Source organism: Gymnogyps californianus, chromosome 1, assembly GCF_018139145.2.
Source record: "Gymnogyps californianus isolate 813 chromosome 1, ASM1813914v2, whole genome shotgun sequence".
NCBI lineage: Eukaryota > Metazoa > Chordata > Aves > Accipitriformes > Cathartidae > Gymnogyps > Gymnogyps californianus.
The window spans coordinates 126031142-126056892 of record NC_059471.1 but is presented as its reverse complement, the minus strand read 5'-3'; the positions used below and the strand labels follow the sequence as shown (position 1 = coordinate 126056892).

At 39.6% G+C, this 25751-nt stretch overlaps 1 protein-coding gene across 1 annotated transcript in view; it reads left to right on the top strand.

Annotated features, from left to right (window-relative positions):
- F5 (coagulation factor V) overlaps positions 1-25479 on the top strand; it is a 36635-nt gene extending 11156 nt beyond the window's left edge. The window contains exons 7-25 of the mRNA XM_050915416.1: positions 773-938; positions 2711-2888; positions 3927-4029; positions 4418-4629; positions 5445-5595; positions 6003-6215; positions 8022-9960; positions 11873-12038; positions 13263-13499; positions 13993-14203; positions 14698-14877; positions 17177-17293; positions 17748-17819; positions 18910-19004; positions 20354-20509; positions 21352-21496; positions 21661-21809; positions 22600-22782; positions 23576-25479. Coding sequence (XP_050771373.1) covers positions 773-938; positions 2711-2888; positions 3927-4029; positions 4418-4629; positions 5445-5595; positions 6003-6215; positions 8022-9960; positions 11873-12038; positions 13263-13499; positions 13993-14203; positions 14698-14877; positions 17177-17293; positions 17748-17819; positions 18910-19004; positions 20354-20509; positions 21352-21496; positions 21661-21809; positions 22600-22782; positions 23576-23764 — 4862 coding nt within the window. The 3' untranslated portion in view covers positions 23765-25479. The remainder of the gene's footprint in view (positions 1-772; positions 939-2710; positions 2889-3926; positions 4030-4417; positions 4630-5444; positions 5596-6002; positions 6216-8021; positions 9961-11872; positions 12039-13262; positions 13500-13992; positions 14204-14697; positions 14878-17176; positions 17294-17747; positions 17820-18909; positions 19005-20353; positions 20510-21351; positions 21497-21660; positions 21810-22599; positions 22783-23575) is intronic.
- The last annotated feature ends 272 nt before the right edge of the window (positions 25480-25751 follow it).

The following is a 25751-nucleotide window of genomic DNA, read 5'->3' as shown; positions in this document are numbered from 1 at the left end:
GCAAGGAAACATCTATTTATTAGGCAACTGTAGAGTTGTCCTTCTCTTCTTTACACCCCAAATGGCTTCTGCTGTTTTGCAGTGGTACGGTTACTGTTTCAGATGGTAGTCATTTCACTAAGAGACCACTGGAGAACAGGGCATTGGAATGAGAAGTGCACAATGAACTAAAAGGCGTTCTTATCTGCAGCTTTACTGTTGTGTGCAGATCACAGAACAACAGTGAATCAGTACTCCAGTGTCTAAGTGTCTGTGAGCTGTTCAGATAAGCACCATTTTAAAATGAGTAAGGAACCACCTGCTTCCTGAGAAACTGAGCACTTCAGCTAAGGGTCACTCAATCTGATGAAAATATTTGCTGTTCATCATTTGAAAGTGGATATGTGGGTATCTCTCTCTCAGCAGTGATCAGAATTCTGTTTTAAAGAATGAGAGAAATGTCTCTCTTACAAGAGCTGTGTAAGACATATTTTGGAAAAAAAAAAAAAAAACAAACCAGCAAAAAAAAAAGCTTTCTATCTGTTCAGCTGGTATTTTCAAAGAGGGCTAGTTGAGAGAGCTTCTCTATTCCATTTGATTAATATGGGCTCCTTGGAAGGCTCCCAGCCTCTATGTAGTCTACATGGATGCAGCCTTTTCAAGCCTGAAAAGATGGCAATCAGATGAACCAAACGCTTGCTGGCAGCCTTAGCTAAAGAAATGAGAAATGCAGTTGAAGTGGTAAGGGTTCATAAAATAGAAAATCACTATGATACTGTTTCTTCTCAATTAGCTGGAATGCACGGTTACCTCACTATAAGAGACTGTGGGGACAAAGAGGTGAAGAAGAGTCGTCTCTCCTATAAAGAACGTCTTATGGTCAAAAACTGGGAATATTTCATTGCTGCAGAAGAAGTTACTTGGGATTATGCCCCAAGTATTCCAGACAGCCTTGACAGGTAAAATAGTACTTTGTTGACATAATATGGAATGTTAACATGAAATCACAGAATAATTCAGGTTAGAGAGGACCTCTGGGGATCCAACGGCAAAGTTGGATCCAGTTGCACAGGGCCTTAGCCAGTTGAGTTTTCATTGTCTCCAAGGATGGGGACTCCTCAACTTCTCTGGGCACCTTTGCAACCTCACAGTGAAAAAGTTTTTCCTTATATCTAATCAGACTTTCTCATGTTGCACCTTGTGTCCACTGTGTCTCATCTCTTCACTAGGCTACTCTGAGAAGAGTCTGGTTCTGTTTTCTCTATAATCTCCCATTTGATAGTTGAAGATAAAAATAAGATGCTCCCTTAGCCATGTTTTCGCACGACTGAATAAACCAAGATTTTGCTTCTATGTCACATGCTCTAGCTCCCTAATCACCGTGGTGGCCTTCCACTGGACTCTCACCAGTGTGTCAATGACTTTCTTTGCTGAGGAGCCCAAAAGTGGACACCTTGTTTTGCCTCTAATGGGGAGACCAAAATATGAAGATGACTTAGGAAATGCCCTAAGTAGCATACAAGCCTATTTTCTAAATTACTTTTCAACATGAATTCTGCTGAAATAAACAATCCTTAAGAGGAAGGGAAAGGGAGGGAGGGAGTATTTCTGGAGGATAAAAGTTTTTAAAAGTTCAGTACAATAAAGTGTTTAGGAATGGGTGAAAGAGAGGTCTCTCTATAAATGACCTTTGCATGGCACCAATGTAGATGTAGTAAAAGTCATAATAAGTAAGCATATTGGGCTATTTTGTTCAACTTAAGGTAAATAGAATGAATTCTGTAACATACATGAGGTCATAGTAAACAATGCTGCCAGTGCACTGTAAGGTTAAATTTGCAATCTGTCAGTTCCCCACTGCTAGAGTACTGGTGACTTTACAAGCTGATGTTCATAAGAACCTTTAAGGATTTAAGCAGAACAAGACAAATTGCTTACCCTGTATGGGGTTATAGTTTCATATACCTCCTCAGAATATAATGTTCACATAACTCTGTTAGTATTCCTCCTTCTTTGGTATGATTTGCTTCCCTTCTTATTTGCTCTTGGACTGCATGAAGCAAACTTTCATATCTTTCCGTGCTAGTTACATAGCATTACTTAACCACCTCAGTGCTCTGATTTTTCCTCCTTTGTTCAAAATTACAGAGTTTATCCCTGTTCAGTAACCTTTTTTGAAGCACAAGTGACCAGGACAAACATGTTACTCTGTGTTACTTCCCAGTATTTATCCTAGGTTTGCTCTCAACATTAACAATTCTAATGTTTTTAAACTTGAGTGTAACACTACTTATTGTATGGTACTTGACTGGGATTAGGATTATTTGTTCCTGTCTCTCGTAGAGTCTTTGCTACTGTAAGCAAATTGTTTATTTTTGCTATGCTCAACTATGCCTTTGTAAAAGGAGAACAGTGATTTCTGCTATCTTATCTTGAAAATGTAGCTGCTGCTTCAGTTTGTTTCTTTCTTGCATGTATACCCTATTAAATTAAATGTAAACTCTGATACTAATTGGTCATATGTGATACTAAAACACAAATAATGTTCCAAGCTTCTTCTTACCTAATGTAGGTTAGAATTTCGAGTGAAGAGCACTAGGTTAGTTTAGGGTTTGGATTTTTTTTTCCCAAGCAGTGAGGTTTCTACTCAGTTGCTTGAGTACTAATTCTGTATTCTAATAGATGTCACTATTCAAGTTTTGTTGATCATTTCTTTTCCTTTATTTTTAAGACACTATAAAGCGCAGCACTTGGACAACTTCTCAAATCTCATAGGTAAAAAGTATAAAAAGGCTATTTTTAGGCAATATACCGATGCCAGCTTCACTAAACGTCTGGAAAATCCTCGTCCCAAGGAAACTGGAATCTTGGGCCCTATTATCAGAGCTCAACTCAATGACAAAGTCAAAGTAAGTAACATAAATTCAGAAATTATTTATACTACAGCATAATTTTCTGTTGGGCAGAGATACAAAAGAACTAGTTTGATTTGGTTTTTTTGTCAAAAAATATAGCTAATGTTAAAAATACTGGCCTTATTAAAAGGTACGATCACAAGTGACAGTGTTTAGCTTAAATTTTTCAGCATTCCCTCTATAGTTTCCATGATTGTGCTTTATTTTACAGCATAAACACACTTCATTCACACTCTCTGTAAAATATATTTATATGTTGACACTGGTCCAAAATGGGAAAAAAATGCTAGACCCAAGTGGACTTCTGGGGGGATTTGGATGTGAGGCCAAACTTCATGAGCCCTTCATACCCTACGTTGTTATTTTTTCTGGCTGTTTTAGACAATGGTTCTCAGTTTTCATAGTTCTGTCATGGAGTTATGAAATGAAACTACAAAGCGTTTGTATTACAAGCTTGTGCTGCTGTCACATCCACTTGTCTTTCTGTTGTCACTTGATGCATCACAAAGTTTCATGACCTTTAATTGCCACCATGACTCTGTGACTCTGAGTTTAGCATGTTTCTTCTTTTTTTTTCTGGTTTCATCAAGAATAGGCAGGACATTTTTCCTTTTCCTCCCATATCCCCTTCGGGTCTTGGAATCTGGGCAAGATTTGTTTTTAAATCTGTTTAAATTTGTTTTCTCCCATATTGAAGGTTCTTAAGAACTTTAGTCAATAACTTCATATTCCCTGAGGTAGTGTGTGCCTAGTAGCTGGAAGAACAAGTGTTCTTTTTAGATTTTCCAAAGACCAACCGTAAGAAGCTGAACTTCACTCAATGGGCTCTACAAAGCCCACCAGCGGGGTACCAGCAGCATTTAGACTGTGGGTTTATATTGTCAGACAATATTTAAGACATCCCTTTGCCTTTCCAGCACTTCCCGGGCTGAAACCGGGCACATTCTACTGTAGTTGAAACCTTGTTATGTATTCAGGCAAGGATTAGCTGAATACTAAATTCTTTTTTTTTTCATTTGCCTATCAATATAGATTGTATTCAAAAATAAGGCCAGTCGACCCTACAGCATTTACTTCCATGGAGTGACACTTTCAAAGACTACAGAAGGAGCTGATTATCCTCTGGATCCCACAAGTAAGAAATTTGTGAATTACATTTTGCATACCACTAACTGTTGTGGAGAGTTTCATTGCTTCAAAGGAGATGCTGTGGCTAGGAATGTGCGTGACTGGGAGACCTCAATTCTATGCTCTGCCTCTGCTGACCTGTTGTGTTGCCTTACAGAGAAACCAAGGTATTATCTGCAAAGCATAGACAAATACCCTTTTTTGGTGTCTTAGTTTTCTGTTCTTGTTTGTGATTTTTGAGAGAGACGGAAGTCCGTGCTGAACTTCAGTTATCTCAGAGGTAGCTTGAAATGGCATAACTGTACCAGTTTCATTAAAAGGTGCAGCCTGATGTTATATAAAGATCTAGCTCTAAGTTTGTATCATTACTGTTCTCCTTCTTTATTTTTCCTTAGGCAATGGCACCCAGAGTAGAGGAATTGAACCAGGGGAGACATACACTTACGAATGGAAAATTGCTAAAACAGACCAACCCACTGCACAGGATGCACAATGTATTACAAGGCTATATCATAGTGCTGTAGATACTGAGAGAGATATAGCCTCTGGACTGATTGGCCCACTTCTGATTTGTAAAAGTGAAGCATTGACGCAGAAGGGTGTGCAGGTAACATGTTTGGCAACCTCTTAGAGGTTTTGCTCAAACAATATTATTTGATCTACAGTGAATTTGGTTTTGCTCCCCTTAGAGAACTGTTGTGTAGAGAGCAATTAAACCAATAGGCTCCTGAAGAAATGACTTGAAGAAACAGTCCTCTAACTGTCCACAGCGGTAGAGGAATTATATTCTGATTTTCTTAGCAAGAGCAGCATTTCAACAAAAGGTCAGCCTGACTTGAAAGTCTATTTCTAGACTTGATAATAAACTTTCCTGCTGCTATTATACCTTCACACGCTAAAGACATTCAGATCTGAGCTGGTCCCTTTCTGTAACAGGTATAACTCAATAGGGTCTGACAATCTCAGGCATCACTGAATCCATAGCAACCCAAACAGCATGGGAGAGTTCTGGGAGAGTGGTTCTCTTTGCCATCCATTGAAATCTTGCTTGGCAAAAACTTGAGCATCACTTGGGAGAAAAAAATGTCAAAAGCTATGCTCAGGTCAAACCAGAAGTCTGGTCCTTTTACAGAGAGCCCAGTCATATACCATCTGCTTATCAGCAGTTCTAGTGGCTTGCTCAGTGCTCCACCACAGGTTGGTTGCAGTAGTAGGATTGTCACCTTGAAGTCTTGACCCGCTACTCCCTTTCACTTAGCCCTTGGATCATGCTTACCACAACTCTGGTGAAGGTTATATTGCTTATATAGAAAATATTGCTTATATAGTAAGTAAGAAAGATAGTAGGATTGAGTCCTTAATACATGTCTCTGCTGTATTGTACATGTATAAGATGTAACTGCTGTGTTGATTGTCTTTCAGAAAAAGGCGGATGGGGAGCAGCAGGCAATGTTTGCTGTGTTCGATGAAAATAAGAGCTGGTACATAGAGGATAACATCAAGGACTACTGCAGCAACCCTGCCAGTGTTAAAAGGGATGATCCTAAGTTCTATAACTCGAACATAATGCACAGTGAGTGCGATATCAAGCTGAATATTGTGAAAGCTCATGCGAACTTGAGCATTCAGTGATTGCTTGTTCTTGGATGTAGTGCAATCAGGGAATTCTCTAGAGAGTCAGTGAACTTCTAACAGTGCCAGGTGGCACTGCACAGAAATATGCAATATTTTAGGGACCAGGCTGGCTCTGGACTCTGAAGCAAAGGCAAGAGTTATTTAACTTTGATGCAGCACCCTGATTAGAGATACTATTACCAGAGCTGGATTCTCCATCAAGGCTATTGTGGTTTCAGCCCTGTGCCAGTCTCTTTCCAAGTGCAAATGTGAGTCCAGTTCAGTGGACTGACATCAAAGAACAGGAGGTTTTAAAAGTTTTGTTCTGAAAATACTGAGACCACTTTTATTTTGCTTTTCTTTTAGCAATAAATGGCTATGTGTCTGACAGCAGTGAAATCCTTGGATTTTGCCAAGATAGCGTGGTTCAGTGGCACTTCTCCAGTGTTGGCACTCATGATGAGATTGTCTCTGTTCGCCTTTCTGGGCACTCTTTTCTGTATCAAGGGAAATACGAAGATGTGTTGAACCTTTTCCCAATGAGTGGAGAATCAGTCACAGTGGAAATGGACAATGTTGGTAAGTGGTAAAACTATAGTGTTTGACAGCTCTTCTAAGACATTTTTTCATCTCCACTCTATAAGGACTTACCTAAATAGGAAAGAAAGCTTTTCAGATAAACACAGTGCTGGAAAATGTTGAATCATTCCCCAGTGCAACTGATGTGTGTGGAGTTTTGTTGGCTACACAGACTTAGCACATAGCATAATTGATGCTATACTGAGGCTGGGTTTTGTTGGGGTTTTTTTCACTTCACAATTAGTATTGGAGTTAGCAATGATCATTTTAAGGCAATTCTAAGATTGTTCTTGGAAACAATCCAGTATCAACTCCACTGTCTGATTCCCAACTCTGCCACATATTTGTCCATTCTGAGTTAGCTAAAATGAGCCAAGACTGTCAAATTATGCTAGTCATTATTGGACAAAGTGGCTACACCTCAACTTAGGCTTGTGGTCATTTAGCAGTAGTAAAGTCTGCCTGACTAAATCGGATCACTGGTCCATCGGTATACATCTCAATGTCTAACTAGGATTAATACCGTATCTTGAAAAGGTGACGCTAGAACCCACGTAGTCCACACTTACAGAATTACCTGCAAAAGGACAGAGATTCTTCCTCATTGAAGGCTGTGAGTGTTTAGTGATCATCCTAAAATCCCACAAGGTTTAGGTATCCTTATCCTATTTAAAATACCAATGGGGTTTTGTATCTTTTTTCTATTTAAATAACAAATTCTTTATGTCCTCAAACCTTGTTTTCGGTGATCGCACAGCGTCAAGACCTTATAAGTTAAAAATGTATTGTATGTTAAGTGGTTTTTATTGTTCAAGGCTAGGGAATCATTAAAACTCCATCAGACTTTATGGAAGCCTCCCCAGTAATGAAGTTGTACTTTTGCTTGATTTTGGTATGTGATCTGTTCTTTCCATCTAGGGCATGTTTTCTTTTGTAAATTTGCTATTGTTAGAAATAAGGAAAGCTATGCAGGTCACTTCAAACTCTAATAAATACAGAAAAATTTATGTGACTTTTTTAATAAAAAAGGCTGGTTTTCTCAAGCTCTGTTAATTCTGTCTATTCTGTAATTTCTGCTAGTTCCAAAGCAAGCTGTAACTAGCAAAGAACTTGATTTAATGCTGTTTAGGGAAACAGATTGTATTTTGTTCTCTGCAGATCCTAGTTTCAAATGGAGAACTTATCTTCTGACTAGGTTTTGGAGGAATTATTAAAACTTTTAAGTTAATCTAAGATGCCTCAGATTGGCACCTTAATGTTTTGTGTCCAGATTGGAAATTCAAATTACTTTATTCTTTTAAAGATCATCCTTTATGCATTCAAAAGCTTTTAAAATACGATGTTTGTCAGCATTGCCTCAGAACATTTGTTCTGTTCAGAATGCTCTATCTGTGTGGCAATGCATGCAACACTAAGGACAGAGCAAAGTTAAAAGTTTATCTCAAAATATCCCAATCTTAGATCCAGATCTAAACATAGGATCCTTTATATTGTTTCTTTCTTTTTTTTTTCATAACCATCTCTTTCATGGGTTATGTTTGGACTCGGGTCCTAGGTACAGCTTAATCTGTGCAGAAGAGCTCCAGCTCTTCGATGTATTTATTTATATGTGCTATTACTTATTTACATTTATTAATTATTTTTCATTGCAATGAGAGCTCATGGAAATCCCAGATGAGGATTAGCACTCTGCTGTAGCAGGTGCTGTAGAAACAGACCCAGCAACTTGCCCTGACCACTTACGTGATAGGTAGTGTCCACTCGTAACTACTGCATATTAGAAAAACACTTTTATTTCAATTGCAGGTACTTGGCTTTTAGCATCCTGGGGTACCCCAGAGATGAGTTACGGCATGAGGCTGAGATTCAGAGATGCTAGATGTGACTATGAGGAAGATGACACGGTTGATGTTGTGGATTTCACTTACACCAAGACTGATAAAAAGGCTGTTTCCGCCTCAGTTGAAGATGTGCGAGAAGAAGGAGGAGATAAGGAGGATTTGGATTATCAGGATTACTTGGCTTCTTTTTATTCCATCCGAAGCTCAAGGAAGGCAACAGGCGATGAAGAAAAACAAAACCTTACAGCACTGGCCTGGGAACAATATGAAGGCACTGATGCCACGAGTTCTGAGGTGGCAGCTGGCTCAGGTCTGACAGCTATAAATAGTAGTGAATCCACAGACACCTCTAAGTTCTTAGAAACTCGTATTACTCCTCTTCCCCCAATCGAGGCTGAAACATTCCAGTCAAATCACACATCAATCACAGCAGAAGAGGACTTATTTTTAGCTAGCACAAGTGATGGAAAGGCTGACTTGGTATTTGAGAATAGAAGCCAAAGCAGTTATGAAATAGATCACAGTAACATGTCTGCAGGTGAACAATTGCTGAGCAATGGGGAAGGCCAAATAAATGTTGCAGAAGAGCTTCCAACTGATGGAAAGGACAGTAAATTTTTTTCAGAAAAGCATCAAGAGGAAAGCACAGGAAGAGGAAATTATAACATTAACAGCAAAAGGAAAAGGCGAAACTCACTGGCCATTAAGTTTTACTCCATCCAAAAGATGAATGCTCTTCTAAATCATGTACGAAATAAAAATGTCTCATTTTCTGACAAGACAAGTGTACCTCATTCTGTGCATCGTGCAGAGAACACATCCGATATAGACATGGTGGGAACTGGCCAGCTTCCAAATGATGATGATGATGAACTGGAAGAGGAGGAAAGCAAGGTGGAAAATACCATGCGTGCAGTTAACTTGACGCTTGCTTTGGACCTCATTGTAGGAGATGGGTCTAATGCATCCAGCCTCTCTGAACCCAAGCTATCCAAAGATAAACAAGCAGACACTTTTCCTTTAGATCATACATTAGGCAATATAAGCCCTAATTCCAACCCTGCACTAGTGAAGAACTTATTAGAAGCATCGTTGGCCAGGACTGGGAAATATTCATCTAAAATGACCAATGAGGAATGGAATTTGGTGTCTGCAAAGGGGAGTCTGAGATTAGAGGCAAATTTAGATAAATCTGTTAGTGGTAAGTTAAATCATTGTGGCAGAAATGGTACAGCATTCATAAATAAGAAGCATATGAAGAACTATCAAGGGTTCTCACATCGAATGGGAGAAAAACAGAAAGGGAGCCACATGCACCCAACTCTGAAAGGAAAGGAGAGGAACAAGAATGACACTGTGAGTACATCTGGAACCTTTATCAAGATCCGTAGGAAAAAAAAGGAATATCCAAAAATTACTAATTTGCTGAGCCCAAGGAGTAAAAAGCCCCCCAAAATCACCAATTCAATGGCAGGGTTTGGCCGTACATTGTTTCTGGGTGAGACCAACCACACGACACTGCCATGTTGCACTAACACCACAGAGGCACCCAGCAAGGCCAACCATACAGTGAATCTGAGTAGAGCCAGGCATGGAGAGTTGCTAAATTACACGCTCACCCCACGGCAGCTTAAGCCATCGATCATGATTGGGCTTCCCCAAGAAAATGGAGGCTATGAATATGTTATGGAAGGATCTTACAGCGAGGAAACATCAGGTGGTGAATACGAATACCATTATGTGAGCTTTGATGACCCATACATGACAGACCCAAAAGTGAATATCAACGAACAACGTAACCCAGATTACATTGCTGAACATTACCTGCGTAGCAAAGGGAATGAGAGGAGATACTATATTGCAGCTAAAGAGGTCTGCTGGAACTATGCAGGATATAAAAAAAGGTTTGGCTAAATCATTTGCTTTCATTTTGCACACCGTCCTGATAGATATTAGCAGAATGTTGATTCACGTGCTGATAGGCTTAAGAGCATCTGTAATGTGCCAAGTGATTTCCAACATTCCAGTTGCAGAACCCTAAGAATTTTCCATGGGAGGCTGGGACACCCCTAGAATGTCAGAGAGAGAGATTACTATAATCAAGAGCAACACAACTAAGAACTCTTTTCCTCCCCCCTCCCCTTTTTTTTCTTAACACCCTCTTGTAGACTCACTAGAAACAGAAGTTGAAAAACCCACTGTGAGAGGTCAAGAGGGAAACTTCCAGCTAGTTTTGTTATACTTGAATGATCTTTTTTACTTCCTCCTTGAATTCTTGGATTCTGTAGTAGAGACAGGATAGAGACCTCCTTGTACAAAGTCTTTCCAGGAATTTAATGGACTGACTGATCTAATATAGATAGGATATGCTTACAGGCAGGATGAAATCACAGTTTCTAGCACTAGGAAGAAGTGGTTCTGGTGTCTCAGTTCTCTGTTGTAAAATGGGATAATAGCACTTTCCAACTTCACAAGGCTGCAGTACTGAAAAATATATGAAAGATGCAAAGTCATTAACCACACTGGTGACTGCCTTATACTTAAAGTAAAAATAAGGCTGCATGAATTATTGCATTGTTGTTCCTACTGTTTAGAGAAATCAGAAGGTGACTGAATCACAAATCCTAATGTTGAGGGATTTTCTTACATTTTGACAGGGAAGACTGACCACTATGCCACAGGAAAGAGTACATGTGACTTGAGAGAAGCTCTGTACTAAAAATTCATTATCTTAATTCATACAAATTAGGATCAGTGCTCACCCTACAATGTGTAGAATTCCTAGTCACTTTTCATCAAAAAGCTGAACTTTGTGGCCCTTGAAATGGACAAGACCAAAACTGCCACAACTTCAGGGTTTTTATCAAAAGCAGCAAAAACAGGAACAAGAAGATTTTCATTATACAAAATTCAGCTCCAAACATCTATTATTTCTCAAATTGAATTTCTGTTTTGTTTGATTTGATATTTTTCCCCCCACTTTTTCAATACTCTCCAGGTTTACTCCTGCCTTATCTCAGTCCATATAAATGGCACTTGCAAAAATGGCAGAAACCACAGTTTCTTTGTGCACCTGGAAAATAAATAAACCCTTATGCTCAGAGCTGTATATAGATCTCCCCATTGAGGTTCATCCTCAGCTGGTGTGAGGTGCATAGTTCCAGTGAAATTAACAGAGCCTATGGCATACACTGTCTCAGTGTGTTGAAGAGCTGAAAACCAATCTTCCTTCTTACTAGATGACTTCGGTTAAGTTTCTGGTTTTTGCAGAATTGATAATGAGGCAAAGTTTATAGGGAATTATAATATGTTTTATCAGCATAATAGCATTTTGATGCTTCTATTTAAGATCTGAAGAATGGTTTGAATGCCTAAAAGCTTATTTTTTCTTACCAGCACTGTGTTGCAAAATGCAGATATAATCAAATGTAAAATGTGTTTCTGTTAGCTTTCCAGAGAAGGTACATCTGTGAGACAGTAGGGTATAGGTGGTAGGCTCACTACTCTCTGAGCTAAGCTCTGATTCAGATTATTACGGCAAATGGTAAAAAAGGAGAATAGAGCTCAGGTGGGTTTTCAGAGACTAGTTGGAGTTTTTCGGTGATAGTTGACCAAATCTTTGAAGGATCTCATATACAACTGTAGAACTAGAGTTGCTTAAACATTGCAAGTCATGATTTTCAGAACCATCTGACATTTATTTGTGTGTTTATTCTTTATATTGTAAAATGTCCCTGCTGTATGAGTTCTCAGATTTCATCAAAGCTATTATTTCTGTTTCACTGTGTGGGTTTTTAATTGGGGATTTCCTTTCAGTACAATGATGAATGACAAAACCTGTAAAGATGGCACCACATATAAGGTGATTTTCCAAAGCTATACAGACAGTACCTTTACGACTCTTCAGGATGAAGATGAATATAAAGAACACCTTGGCATCCTGGGGCCAGTTATCCGGGCTGAAGTGGACGATGTTATCCTAGTACGTCAATGTTTTGACTATGTGTGCAGGATAAGATTCTTATGGCAACCTTACAGTGTGACACAGAATGGGTCTAAAAATACCACAAATTTTTAAAAGATCATGATGGGAAGACAGTTTTCAAAGCTAGAAATTGCAGTGTGGACATACAGTTCTTTGAAACACAACCTTTTTCTCTCCTATCCACGGTAAATTCACTTCTGTTTTTCTTCCTTATGTTTCCCAACATTAAATACTGTCTTATCAGTCTAATGTAAAATGAGATTTAAGTTTAACATTAAAAAAAAGTAAGTTTTTTAAACCCAGATTGCACTGAAAATATTACTTTTTATATATGTAAAGGGAGCTTCTTAATTTTTTTAAAAGAAATTAGTAAATTTGTATTCAAGATGAATATATATATATTTGTCCAAAAAGTGTATTTTCATCTGAAAAATTTTGCTGTAAATAAGTTGGTTAGTTCTAATACAAACAACAAGGATGGAGAGGAACTGTATCCCTGGTGATACAGTGGTATATTTGCATTAGGAAGCACATTGCTGTAGCATTTCCCTTCTCTCATACTTCTTCATCCAGTCTTCCAACACACGGAGATGGACTTAGATGGGGAGAGTAGACCTCACTGCTTTCTGCTTATTTCAGTAGGAGTAGTGCGCAACAAGAACACGTTGAGCTACATTTAAAAACATAAGTAAGAGAAGAAAGAGGCTATTTTAGCTTGGGAGCGTCATTCTCTAAGGAGAGGTAAATATGTAATCTCCCTATCCTAATGCTTCTCTGGGACAAGTGAGAAGCACTGATTTCAGTGAGAGTGATACATCCAGAGGTCTAGTGTTACTGTTTTGTGCACTTTAGTGCAGCTGTGCAGCAAAGCATAAGAGGTAGAAACTCCCAATCTCCCTGCTTGCTGTAACTAAGCATATCCAGGTGTGAAGGACAGCAGTGAAAGTCCTAGGAACCTAGACTCAGTGGAAGACAGGGAGTTAGACTCATGCTTTCTATTTTTTAATTAACTACCTGCATCAAAGAGGGTGACTCTGCATGGAGATGTCAAAAGCTCTCCCTGCCTGCTTTGTCATGCACAACATAGTCTGTAATCATTATACAAATCTTGACCCTGATTTGAGGTCATGGGAATGTATTGTGTGGGGACTTCGGTTTAGGCCTGAATTTGTTGAACAGAATCTCTCTCTCTCTCTCTCTCTCCCCCCCCCCCCCCCCCAGGTTCATTTTAAGAATCTGGCATCCAGACCATATTCCCTCCATGCTCATGGACTCTTCTATGAAAAGTCCTCTGAGGGAAGCATTTATGATGATGAATCTACTGCTTGGTTTAAGGAAGATGACGAAGTTCAGCCAAATAACAGCTATATATATGTATGGTATGCAAACAGGCGATCGGGACCTGTGCAGTCAGGAGCAGCTTGTCGGTCCTGGATCTACTACTCCGATGTAAATCTGGTGAGGAAATCAAAATAGAAGTGGTAGTGTTGCTCGGGTTGATCGCAGAATCACAGATACATTTATGTTGGAAGGGGATCACTAGAGATCATCTAGTCCACCCCCCCCAATTCAAGCATGGTCAGCTAGAGTAGGTTGTCCAGGACCATGTCCAGTCAGGTTTTGAATCTCTCCAAATGATGTTACTGTATGGCTGTAGAAACATAAGCCGCAGAACATGTTTTGGATAGCTGTCCTTTCTTCTGGGCCTGATGTTCCCATCTGACATTTAATCTCTTACACTCAGTTAAAAGAGGATATAAGCTGTTGAAGAATTCAAATTAGGGAACTCTTTGGTAGACTGAGCAGGGGAAAGTAAAGATACAAGGCAACAGCAATTCTGGCCTCTGCTTTAAATTTTTAGGGCCTGATGCATTTCTACAGAATGCTATGGTTTTTTGACATCTTTTGGGAAATCCACTTTTACATCTAATATGAGTTTATTACCTTCTAGGAGAAAGATATTCACTCTGGTTTGATTGGGCCAATACTGATCTGTCAAAAAGGAACCTTCAGTAAGTCAAATAACAGCAGAACATCAACCCGAGACTTTTTCTTGCTTTTTATGGTCTTTGATGAAGAGAAAAGCTGGTACTTTGACAAACGTTCTAGAAGGCCTTGTACTGAGAAGACCCAAGAAACGCAGCAATGCCACAAATTCTATGGTACTTATTTCATTTTGCCAAGTATTCAGTTTGTTGGGGTAGAGGGGAAGGTGTTGGGGGAGGTATCTCAGCTCACAGTGCCTTTGAACATGTATAAATCCTACGTGTTAATTATGTGAATGGGTTTTTTTTGTTATTCTCCATTGTACCCATAATAGTTTTATATGTAAGCTGCAGAACACGTTTTGGATAGCTGTCCTTTCTTTTGGGCCTGATGTTCCCATCTGACGTTTAATCTCTTACACCTCCTTGTTCTCCTGGCTGCCATGTGTTGCAAGCAAACTGTGCTCAAATCCTCTGGTGAGGTCCCTGGATTTTCTGAATTAATGTACATAGACTGTAAAGTGTGTAGCACTTTGAATTGGAAAAAGTGGTATTTTTCCCAAATGCATTACTTCATTAAATATTTTCCTCATTTTAATAACTACATTCTAGCACTTTAAGAGACCTGTTTTGTGAGCGGTTTTCCTTACTAACAATATCTTTTTTTTCAGCCATTAATGGGATTTCCTACAATTTGCAAGGCTTGAGGATGTATGAAGGTGAACTGGTCCGATGGCATTTGCTGAATATGGGTGGTCCAAAAGACATTCATGTTGTTCATTTTCATGGACAGACCTTCATAGAACAAGGGGAGCCAAAGCATCAGCTTGGTACATACACGCTCCTTCCAGGTAAGTATCAGAGCAGAATAAGTTCTAAGGTGTGATCATTGCAGTCGGTCATCATCATACCAATGTAAAGGTGAACAGAAGTTGGCTTTGGGCACAATAAGAAAGAGTTCGAGAACACTAACGGTTCATTTGCCTATGATGGTCGGAGGAAGATCATCACTTTGCACCTCACTTAACACTGTGGGAGGGGGGAAATAAAGATAACGTTGCTGTCCTTTAAAACTGGAAATATGAGTAAAGTTACAGACAAAACTTAAGTGCTTGGACAAATGTCTTCCTCTCATGAGAAGGGATATATATGGAAAATGAATAGCAGTGTGGTCTGCAGCACTACTTCCTGTTTTGCACTTTCCTTGCCACTCACCAGATATGTGAGCATGAGCAGGTTTCTCTCCTTTATCGCATCTCTCTCTTCCTATCTGCAAAGTAGGTCATAGTGCTGGGCTTGGCTTTGAAACGTGCTCAACAGTAAAGGTTGGTTTTGGAAAAAGGAAGTCAGTAGGATAGTGTCAGCCACCAATTCCTCGTGAAATGACAAACGTACAGTGGCGCAGCCATCCTGTTCATGTGTCCCCAGGCTTCAATACCACTGAAGTCTCACTGATGTTTGCTGGGAAAGACTATTGGTATCTGGCTCAGTATGGTGAGGGTTTATTTTTATAATGTCAAGATGAGTGTGATACAGAAGAGAAAGAACAAATGTGAGCCCTAGGAGAATTCTTATGTCCAGGAAGAAAGAAAATAGGCTAAAATCATTCATTAGGCCACAGGATATACTCCTTTGCCCATCACGGTCAGCAGTGCAAGTGTGCAGTAACAGGATTATGAAGCCTGTATTGCCAGCTACAAGTGTTTAAAAAAAAAACAAACAAAACAAAAACAAAAAAACAAAAAACCAAACAAAAAACCAAACAAAAAAACCCCACAAAAAAAACAGGAAACAAGGAGATCAAAATAATGGGATTAGCTTGGAATAATAGGAGTTTATTTTAGTGAACAGTAAGTGGTTTATTCACTACTTAAGCTTTTTAAGGTGATGTTTTTCACTGTTGTGGTTTAACCCCAGCCGGCAGCTAAACACCACGCAGCCGCTTGCTCACTGCCCCCCACCCCTGGGATGGGGGAGAGAATCAGGAAAAAAACTCGTGAGTTGAGATAAAGACAGTTTAATAGGACAGAAAGGAACAAAAAACAATGATAATGATAATAATAATAATATGACAATAGCAATACTAAAAGAATTAAACTATACAAAGTAAGTGGTGCACAATGCAATTGCTCACCACTCGTTGACCGATGCCCAGTTAGTTCCCAAGCCGCGATCCCCCCTCCCAGTTAACTCCCCCCAGTTTATATACTGGGCATGATGTCATATGGTATGGAATAGCTCTTTGGCCAGTTTGGGTCAGCTGTCCTGATGGTGTCCCCTCCCAGCTTCTTGTGCCCCTCCAGCCTTCTTGCTGGCTGGGCACGAGAAGCTGAAAAATCCTTGACTTAGTATAAACACTACTTAGCAACAACTAAAAACATCAGTGTGTTATCAACATTCTTTTCCTACTAAATCCAAAACACAGCACTATACCAGCTACTAGGAAGAAAATTAACTCTGTCCTAGCCGAAACCAGGACATTCACTATGACATCTACATATGTTTTTGTTTAAATGGGAACCAGAATTATCATGTCTACACTAACTAGGAATATAAGAAAAGCAACGAAGCGTGTAGTGTGCTTTCTAAAAAGTGGAGCAAACAGCCTAAACTATATCTGCTTCCTGCTCAATCCTTGGCCCTCCTGGGGCATGCAGAAAGTGAGGGGAGGGCCCATACATCTGATTCTCCTATATCTACTTTTGGCTTCTTTACATCCATTCTTTACATTACTTGAACAACACACTGGGGCAGCAGGAGTAAGAACTATAATCAGCACCACAGAATTAACATCCCTGTGTTATGTAATAAGCTTAATAGCACTGTTCATTACATGGCTCAGCACTGTACTTAATGTGCAGATATCTGTTGTTACCTACAGGCATCCAAGGTTTTGTACTTTGCACCAGAAGCAAAGGTTAGGTTTTGATCTGGTCACTTAATTCCAATCTCAGTCTCCAGCTGGAACGTGCTCGCTAAGAAAAAAATGATTGAGACGGTGGTAGTTATTGCTCTCTCTGCAATGTGTAGCAGGTTATTTAATTTTTCTGGATTAAGTCATAGGATGATCTTTGGTTTAACATCCAGTCTCGCTAACATCAGCCTTAGAATGCTAATGTTTCTGATACGTTTCTCTTCCATTTTTTCAAGGCTCGTTTAGAACAATTGAAATGAAACCACAGAGACCTGGCTGGTGGCTTTTAGACACTGAAGTGGGGGAATATCAGCAAGCAGGAATGCAGGCATCCTATTTGGTTATAGAGAAAGGTACTGAACTAAGGTGTTTTGTGGCTGGGGGAGTCAAGCTGTAAAGTCATCTCTACCCTTTCAGGATCACTAAAAATAAATTTGGTAGATTGTTCTGCAAAAACCCAAAGCAGATTCTCTGTGCTTTCAAGGAGGGGGTGGAGTGGTTACTGTAAATTTATTCTAGAAGAAAAAATGTTTAGCCTCTGGCATACTAGCTTTGAATTATTTAGCATACTACTTTTATTCCTTTAGCATACTAGCTTTGAATTTGAGGTTTTCTCACAGTGACCAGTGGATCAATCTGCTGAGAGTAATTGCAGAGATTAACTTGGCCTTCTCTGGGAAGAGAGTGGTGATGTTACAGTATTACTAAGAATTGTTCTGAATGATATTGTCTTAAAAGATTCCACCAGAATATATATTGGAATAGCCCTCCTTTTCTTTAACAACGAACTTACTGTGCTCTCTTTAGAGTGCAGGATTCCAATGGGTCTAGCAAGTGGAGTTATACTCGATTCGCAAATTGACGCTTCACATCATATAGGTGAGTTAATACCTGAAAAGGTCCGGGCATGCTCCTGAATATTCACAGCAAAGTATTGCAGTTCCATATTCTTTTGGCATCTCATGATACATCGTACAAGATCAGTTCAGCAGTGAATCAGCTGTCAGGTTAAAAAGCTCTCCAGTGCTGCAAGCAGAGACTGTGAGCTGTACTAGGTAGCCCTCATCATTGTCGTTTAGCAGTGTCACAGGTCTACTGTCAGTATCACAAGCCTGAGAGTCAGGGAGTCCTCTGTCCGTCGCCTGCTTGATGACCTGGAACAAATCCAGCTTTACCTTTTTGTCCTTTGGGTTCCCTGCTTGAAAATCAACAGCAAGTGTTCAAAAACCTTTTGAGATTTGCATGTGGTATGAGATGTGAAAGGACAAAGTGTATCTGTTATGAAAGATTTGGCAACGTGGCATCCAGAGCAATGACAGTGTCTTTAATCAAGTTTATTCCTGGTATAAAAGTGGGATCATTTGATAGAGAAATTGACAGAATTTTAGATGGCAGTGGCAAATCAAGGTATACAGTTTACACACGCATGCAGGAACACACATCCTTTCCCTCGAAATAACAAATAAATTACTTATTTTGGAAAACTTGATTTTTTTCTGTGAATTTAATTTCTTTCTTCATTTCCCACCACAGTGGTGTGAAGGCTTGAAAGCTGTGTTGTCATATATATTTCATATCAGTTGTTAACATGGAAACCTACTTATGCAGAGGGAAGCTCTCTGCCATGAATGTAGAGCATGTTTTGTGTCTGATCCTGCTGGCAGCCAAAACTTGTTTAGCAAACTCTAGACCCTGGTTCCAAATCAGTAGACAGTACGTTATATAAAAGGCTGTTATTTTTAAAGTCATTCTGCCAACTATAAAACTTTGCAGGGTAACAGCTGACTTTCAGTTGCTAACCATGTCCAAATATCCTAGATTATGGTTTTAGAGTCTATTGTTTGGGGTTTTTTCCCCAAGACAGATTGGAAACGAACTGAAGCACTCAACATCAGTAGCTAGCTACAGCTTCCATTTTTTTTCCAGCATCTCTCTTTAAATTCTTGCTTTATTCATATTTTCTGTCTAGACTATTGGGAACCTAAGTTAGCCCGATTAAACAATTCTGGAACATACAATGCTTGGAGCACTACAATGGAAAAAGAAGAACTCCCTTGGATCCAGGTATGGTTGGTACAATATGTGCTTGACCATCATTGAGCCTGGGTATGGCCATACAATCCTGCGTTGTGATTTTCCTGCAACTTGTTTTAAAAGGTCAAGCTGCTCTTGTTCTTGCTGAGAAGACTGCTGGGGAAAACTGAAAAGATGCAGCAAGGTTGACTGGCAATACTATAAACTGCCCACCTCCCCTGGAGTAACCCAGTCTACTGCTATTGAGGCCCATTGACTGGACAGTTACCCTCACAATTTAGACTGTAACTGTTTTGTAGGCAAATGGAGTCATTCTTTCCATTACTTTTTTTTTTCCCTCTATCTACTTAACAGTACATATTTATATTTATGTATGTTTGTTGGGTGATCATTTAAAGTGTAATACTCTCAAACATTGCTTCAGATAGTTTTGTGTTTGTTTTGGATGCTTGTATGTCCAACTTGACAAAGCACAGTGTGGCTTCACAGGGAAATCAAGCTTATAATTGTGGCTTCAAGCACTGTATCATTCAGTCACTTCTTCCACACCAATCACTTTTGTACCAGATAGCCAGTTCGCACCCAAATTTAAGGAAGATAGTTGATTTCTTACAAATCTCATTGAAATTGGCAGTTGGAAGAAAAGAAAGACGCAAACTAATGTTGCAGTGTAAGTTCAACAGGTGGCTGTTATGTGTGGCTTCCTAACATCTGTCATGCTAGCAAGTTAGTGGAGGTGAAGTAGGGGGAGAAGGTTGCGGGATCTGATGTGGAACTGGAAATAATGTTGGGAAGAGAAATAATTTGATAGAGGGCACGGCAATGAGAAGCTGAGGCTACTGCAGTAAAGCATGGAGAGATGTGGAGGGCATATCCCGAAGAATGAGTTTCACTGCTGATAGGAGCATCTTGCTGATTTGATTTTATGTGCTAAGTTTTTGGGTCTGATATCAGCAGGGATGGTGGCTTTTCAGCACTTCAGAATGCCCATATCCCTTTTCTCAGCATGGGTATCCAAAACTAGAGGCAGCTTATGAAAATGTGAGCCTTGAATTTCTCTATACTCCTTTTGCCTATCTGTAAAATGAGGACAGTGGAGTTCTGCCTAGCACAGAGACACAGATATTTTTGAGGTGCCTTTGTGGTGCTGTGCTGAACACTGTAAAATGGCCTCTGAAATTAAATGCACGCACAAATAAATACACATATGAAATGAGACAGCATTAATTTGGACTCTGGCATCTGCTTGTATTCCTCCTGAGAGTGTTAGTGTTGTGGGTTTTAAAATGCGGGACTCAAAGCTATTGTGTAAATGACAAAGAATGAAACGGATTTCACTGTGCATTATTGGATTCATAAACACTGTTCGCTGTTCCTAGGTGGACTTTCAAAGACAAGTTCTGTTAACTGGGATACAGACGCAGGGAGCCAAGCAGTTTTTAAAGTCCTTGTACATCCAGAAGTTCTTTGTTGTTTACAGCAAAGACAAACGGAAGTGGAGCACCTTCAAAGGAGACAGCTCTCCGGCACAAAAGGTCTGTACACACCATAGGGGTTGCAACAACCTAGGTAGCAGCATTGGATGATGCAGTGAGGTGACACTTTTATGTTAAGAGATAGGGGAAAAAATGATGGCCTTCAGAGACTTAATAATACAGTTTAGGGCCCCAAAGGGCATTTACCAATCTAATCAAATTCAGACCAGAAGACAAATTATAAGGTGAGGAATCTCCTAGACTGGGGTTTAGATTGGCCCCGTGACCTTGACTGTATAGAGTCTGGCTTTCTCACAGGCATCTCTCCCTACTTTTATTTCCTAAGCCCATGTCAGCTTCTTGGAGCAAGCAGGAAGCTGAACCAAAAATCAGGCCCTACCTCATTTGGGACTAGGTCCTCCTTCCTCTCCCTCCCTTCCTGTTGTCACAACAGTTGAATGTTAAACTGTCTGAATTGCCTGCAAAAGGCCTGTGTAATAAGTGTGGCCATACCCTGCAAGAGGTTCGTTTTATGTCCAACCACTCCAAACCTACTGATTACAGCTCCCTTCAGTTTACCCTGAGGTTTCTGTGATAGAACTCCCAAATTGAAAACCTGTTGTCTCTTACCTCTCCTTTTGCCTCATTACTAATGTCTTCTTACAGACTTATATAGTGCATAGAAATGGGTTGCTTATTTGAACTGAGGCCTTCAGGCTCCAAATATGCTAAGATGGGACCATGAAATATTTCAAGTTGCACTGCAGCATAGGGTGTTCCATCACAGTGGATGGGGCTAATGGCATAAAAAAGACTACTTTTGTAACAGAGCAAATTTTCAGCATCCAAGCTTGTGTTAGCATTAAATTAACAATATGTGGATTTTTTTTTTTTTTTAATAGCTTTTTGAAGGTAACTCCGATGCCTATGGGGTAAAAGAGAACATCATTGATCCCCCTATTATTGCTAGATACTTCAGAGTCTACCCAGTGGAGGCCTACAACAGGCCTACTCTTCGCATGGAGCTTCTGGGCTGTGAAGTAGATGGTAAGAATGGGTCATGTGCTGGTGCTTCATTTCTGGCAAATTTTGTACCTAATACATGAAATGAAGCTAAAATTGTGGGTGTTCTCAATTCCAACATTGTTGCATTGTTGCTGCATTGTGGCTATTTGGATGAACTGGAGATAACCTGGTGCTTCTCTTAACAGGTTGCTCTTTGCCACTTGGAATGGAAAATGGAGAGATCACGAATACGCAGATAACAGCCTCGTCTGTTAAGATATCCTGGTTTAACACATGGGACCCTTCACTTGCTCGTCTCAATCAGAAAGGAAAGATGAATGCCTGGCGAGCCAAGGTAACAAGTGAAAAATAAGGACGACAGCAAGACAGCTACAGTTAATAAATTTGTGCTGCCTGTGTGCTCATGCCCCTCCTGCACGCTGTGTCCTGTGCGAAGTGTGATAGGGTTACTTCACAGCTCTTTAGCCATCGTTTGGGAAGAAGCCCATTCAACTTTTCCAGTAGAAAACTTGTTGAACTTCTGGCAACAGCAATGAAATCATATTTTGAGAGATGGATGGTGTCCTCTGCGCCAGAGCCTGCAGCACTTCCTTGCAGAAATAGCCCTTTTAATTTCAGGAGATGAATACAACTTGAATATTTGGCTTGAAGGGGTTAAAGAAACCCTTCCTGGCTTGACTTATAGGCAGTGTAGCTTAATGGATCTGGGGGTGGATGACCTTCAGCAAGGCATGTGAGCTTCTGTGTCTTCAAAGTGGAGCTGCATTTCTTTACGAAGCACCTTGAGATTTGCTGGAAGCTACTGTTTTGTATAAGCATTTTGTATTAGTATTATGTATTACATTTTAATACTGGAGATAAATCTGTGTTATTTTTCATTATGTATTGGAAATGAATGTGGAAATCTTAAGACACCAAATACACCACCTGCAGTGAAGAAGTTAATTGTATGGGCCACCAAGAATGATTGTGACTTTTGCCTCAGCTTTACTCTTCTGCACTTCTTTGATACAGTTTTGATGTATTTTGATGCAGTTTTAACTATCTTTAAACAGCATTTTTCACTTAAGCAAATACAGACATAGACATGTTTGCTAATAGACAACCCTTTTTATCAATTGTAGTTGAACAACAATCAAGAGTGGCTGCAAATTGATCTCCTCACAATTAAGAAGATAACTGCTATTGCTACCCAGGGGGTCAAGTCCATATCTACTGAAAACTTTGTGAAAACCTATGTTATCCTATACAGCGACCAAGGCTCAGAGTGGAAATCCTATACAGATGGTTCAAGCTCAGTGGCAAAGGTATCATCCGCAGCTCAGGCAATTGTATCATCACTTGGTTTTAGATGCTGAGCACAGTCAAGGCCCAAGGGCAGAATACCCAGCCAAAGAGATATTCTCACAGGACTTTTAAATGGTAGGGAGCTGGGGTTACTACAGATAATGTCATAATATCCATCTGATTTTGATCATAGTAATTAATAGTAATAAAAGGAAAGAGCTCCAAATCTGTAGAGAATGCAGTCTACATTGTGATAAAAGGAGCTGACACTATTTGTAAAGGAGGACATTTAATTTGAATGCATGAGGACATTTAATTTGAATGAACAATAGATTTCCCAGGGCCTCTTTTCAGCGTTTTTATTTCAGCCTTGATTTTATAAGTGAAATTAATGTTAGTGAGCAGTTTTGCTGTAACAGAGCAGGAGATCTCCAGATACCCACAGAGCAGACACAATACTTCTTATTGTTGCCGATATCACCTTACACCAACCTAACCCACAAGGGCTATTAGCAGAGGTAAAATAAGGGAAGGGGTTTTTTTGAGTCCATCCAAATTAGAATGGCAAATCTTGTGGTGTGGATGGAAATAGAGTCTGTTTAATTCATTCAGACTTAGATATTGCTGGCCTGAACTACCTTTGACCCAGCATTTTAGGAAGAGACTGGATGTGGTCTTATGAAAAATCAGAAATGAGCCAGTCCATCTACCCTGGATGGCTAATGCAACAGCTTGGAACCATTTTAAAAAGAAAAAGCAGGGGTTTTTTTGAAGTGCTGCCTTTTAACTAATTGTATGTTTGTGTATTTGCAGGTTTTCTTGGGTAATGAAAACAGCAATGGGCACGTCAAGCATTTCTTTAACCCACCCATCCTGTCCAGGTTTATCCGCATTGTTCCAAGAACATGGTATCATGGTATTGCTCTTCGGGTAGAACTCTATGGCTGTGATTTTGGTGGGGGTCTAGCTGTGAAAAGGACTGACAAGTCTGAGAGCTCTTAACCTTTCAGCAAGCGTCATGCAGAACAACAGTTTTTTTAAAACTCTTAGAACAATCATACTTAGTAGTTTGGATGTGTGCTTCTTCAAAGGACCTTAATGTTTTGCCAGCAAGAATTGAGAGAGATTTCTCTGGCAGATATTTCATTCCTACAAATACACACTTTAGCAAACAACTTCTTTTCTCTGGGAAGAAATAGCAGTCCCTTCTGATTTGTATTATCCCTTCTTCATTCTAACCAGTACTCTGTCTTACTTTTTACTTAAGTTCTAAATTCCTAGGGATGGAGACTCTGGCCTTAATCCTGAGCCCTGATTATCTCCATTTTGTAATGCTTCTGCAGCACAGAGGAAGAATAGAAAGCTACAGCAGATGGATGTTCTCCATACGTAGGGCTGAGAGGGAAAACCAATGCAGTTGTGGAGCTGTGGTGCTGCATTCCAGCAATGCCTTGGTAAGAAATGTTTGTAGAGGTGGCCTTGCCTCCACATGTCTTTCATCTACACTGCGACAAAGGTAGAACGTATCCCAGCATGGAGGCGTGTGCAGCCCCTTCTTGGAGAATGTGGGTTTGCATTATTGATTTGGTTCTTACATACCCAGCACACCTGAAATGCTGTGATTTTCACATCATTAATCTTCAGTGCCCTGGCAAGGAGAGGGGGAGTCAGCAATATCTCTTTCTTTCCCAGAAATGAGAAGGGAAGTGATTGAACCTGGCAGGTCATGGAACAGCAACGTAGAACCAAAGTGAGAATCCAGAACTCCTGATGCTCAGTCCCATACAAACTTTTAGACCATGGGGAGGAGGAGCTCCCTTGAATAGGAAGGCATGGAGAACTGTAGCTGTTCAGTGAGAATACAACCTGGTGGTGGCAGAGGAGGGTTAGATTAAACTGGGTAATAGAAACATCTGCATCTTCTTTACCATTTAGCTCTAACAGTGTTTTCACTAATGGAACTACTCTTGTGCATAGAGCATACATGGATTTTTCCCAGGATGACTACATCTAGTGCAAATACATACACAGTCCATGAACTCATTATTCCAGCAGAGTTTTAGCTAAGCTTTTAGTAGTGTTTTTGGCTTCTATCCTGTAAATTGTTTAATTGCAGAACTTTCGCTTATCACACTAGGTACCGTTCAGCAGGGTGAATTTTTCAAAGTAGTTTGTCTTTGAACCTCATATGGTGTTATCCACGTTATTTCAGTAGTCTTTCAATTCTTGTATCTTACAGACCATGCATTTCAAAATGAAGGTATAGAACAGAAGTGAAAAAAGTATAAAAACTAAACAAATATTTTCTTTTTTTTTTTACTATGTCACAAACTTGTCTTTTTTCACTGGAAAATAAAGATAATATTGTAGCATGAAAAACATCAACATTTTATTTTGTATATTTGCCTTGACAGTAGTAGCTCTTTGGCAACAATTAGTGAAATTTTGCATCATGAAAGTAAAATTTTCAGCTTGATGGGAATTTTCAGTGCTAATTAGAATTAATTTCAAATGGTGAAACTGTATGAATAATTGCCTCATCTTAAAAGATAAGTTTCTTAATATTTTGTAATGGTGCTTAATTTATTTTTGTTTGATACAGCCATGAAATTGCAATACAAGCCATATTCACTAAAAAAAAAAGAAAAAAATGTTAACTTTGGAGTCAGGTTTTACCCTAGAAAACCGATAATAAATGCTTACTAACTTCAGCAGAACCAGGATTTTGTGTGATAAGTGCTAAACCATTTATGTTTAAGGCAGCCATGATCCTAAAGGTTCTAAATAAGTCATTGGTTCTTTACATAGAATCATACATATATATATATATATATATATAAAGTTAGACAAATGCAAAACTGCTTGCAGGACTGTGACTCAATACATCTGCATCAATTTTACAAGTTGGAGATTCTGCTTCTACTTGCGAATGGGTAGGACTTTGGTCAGCTGGGGTCAGCTGTCCTGGTTGCGTCCCCTCCCCGACCTC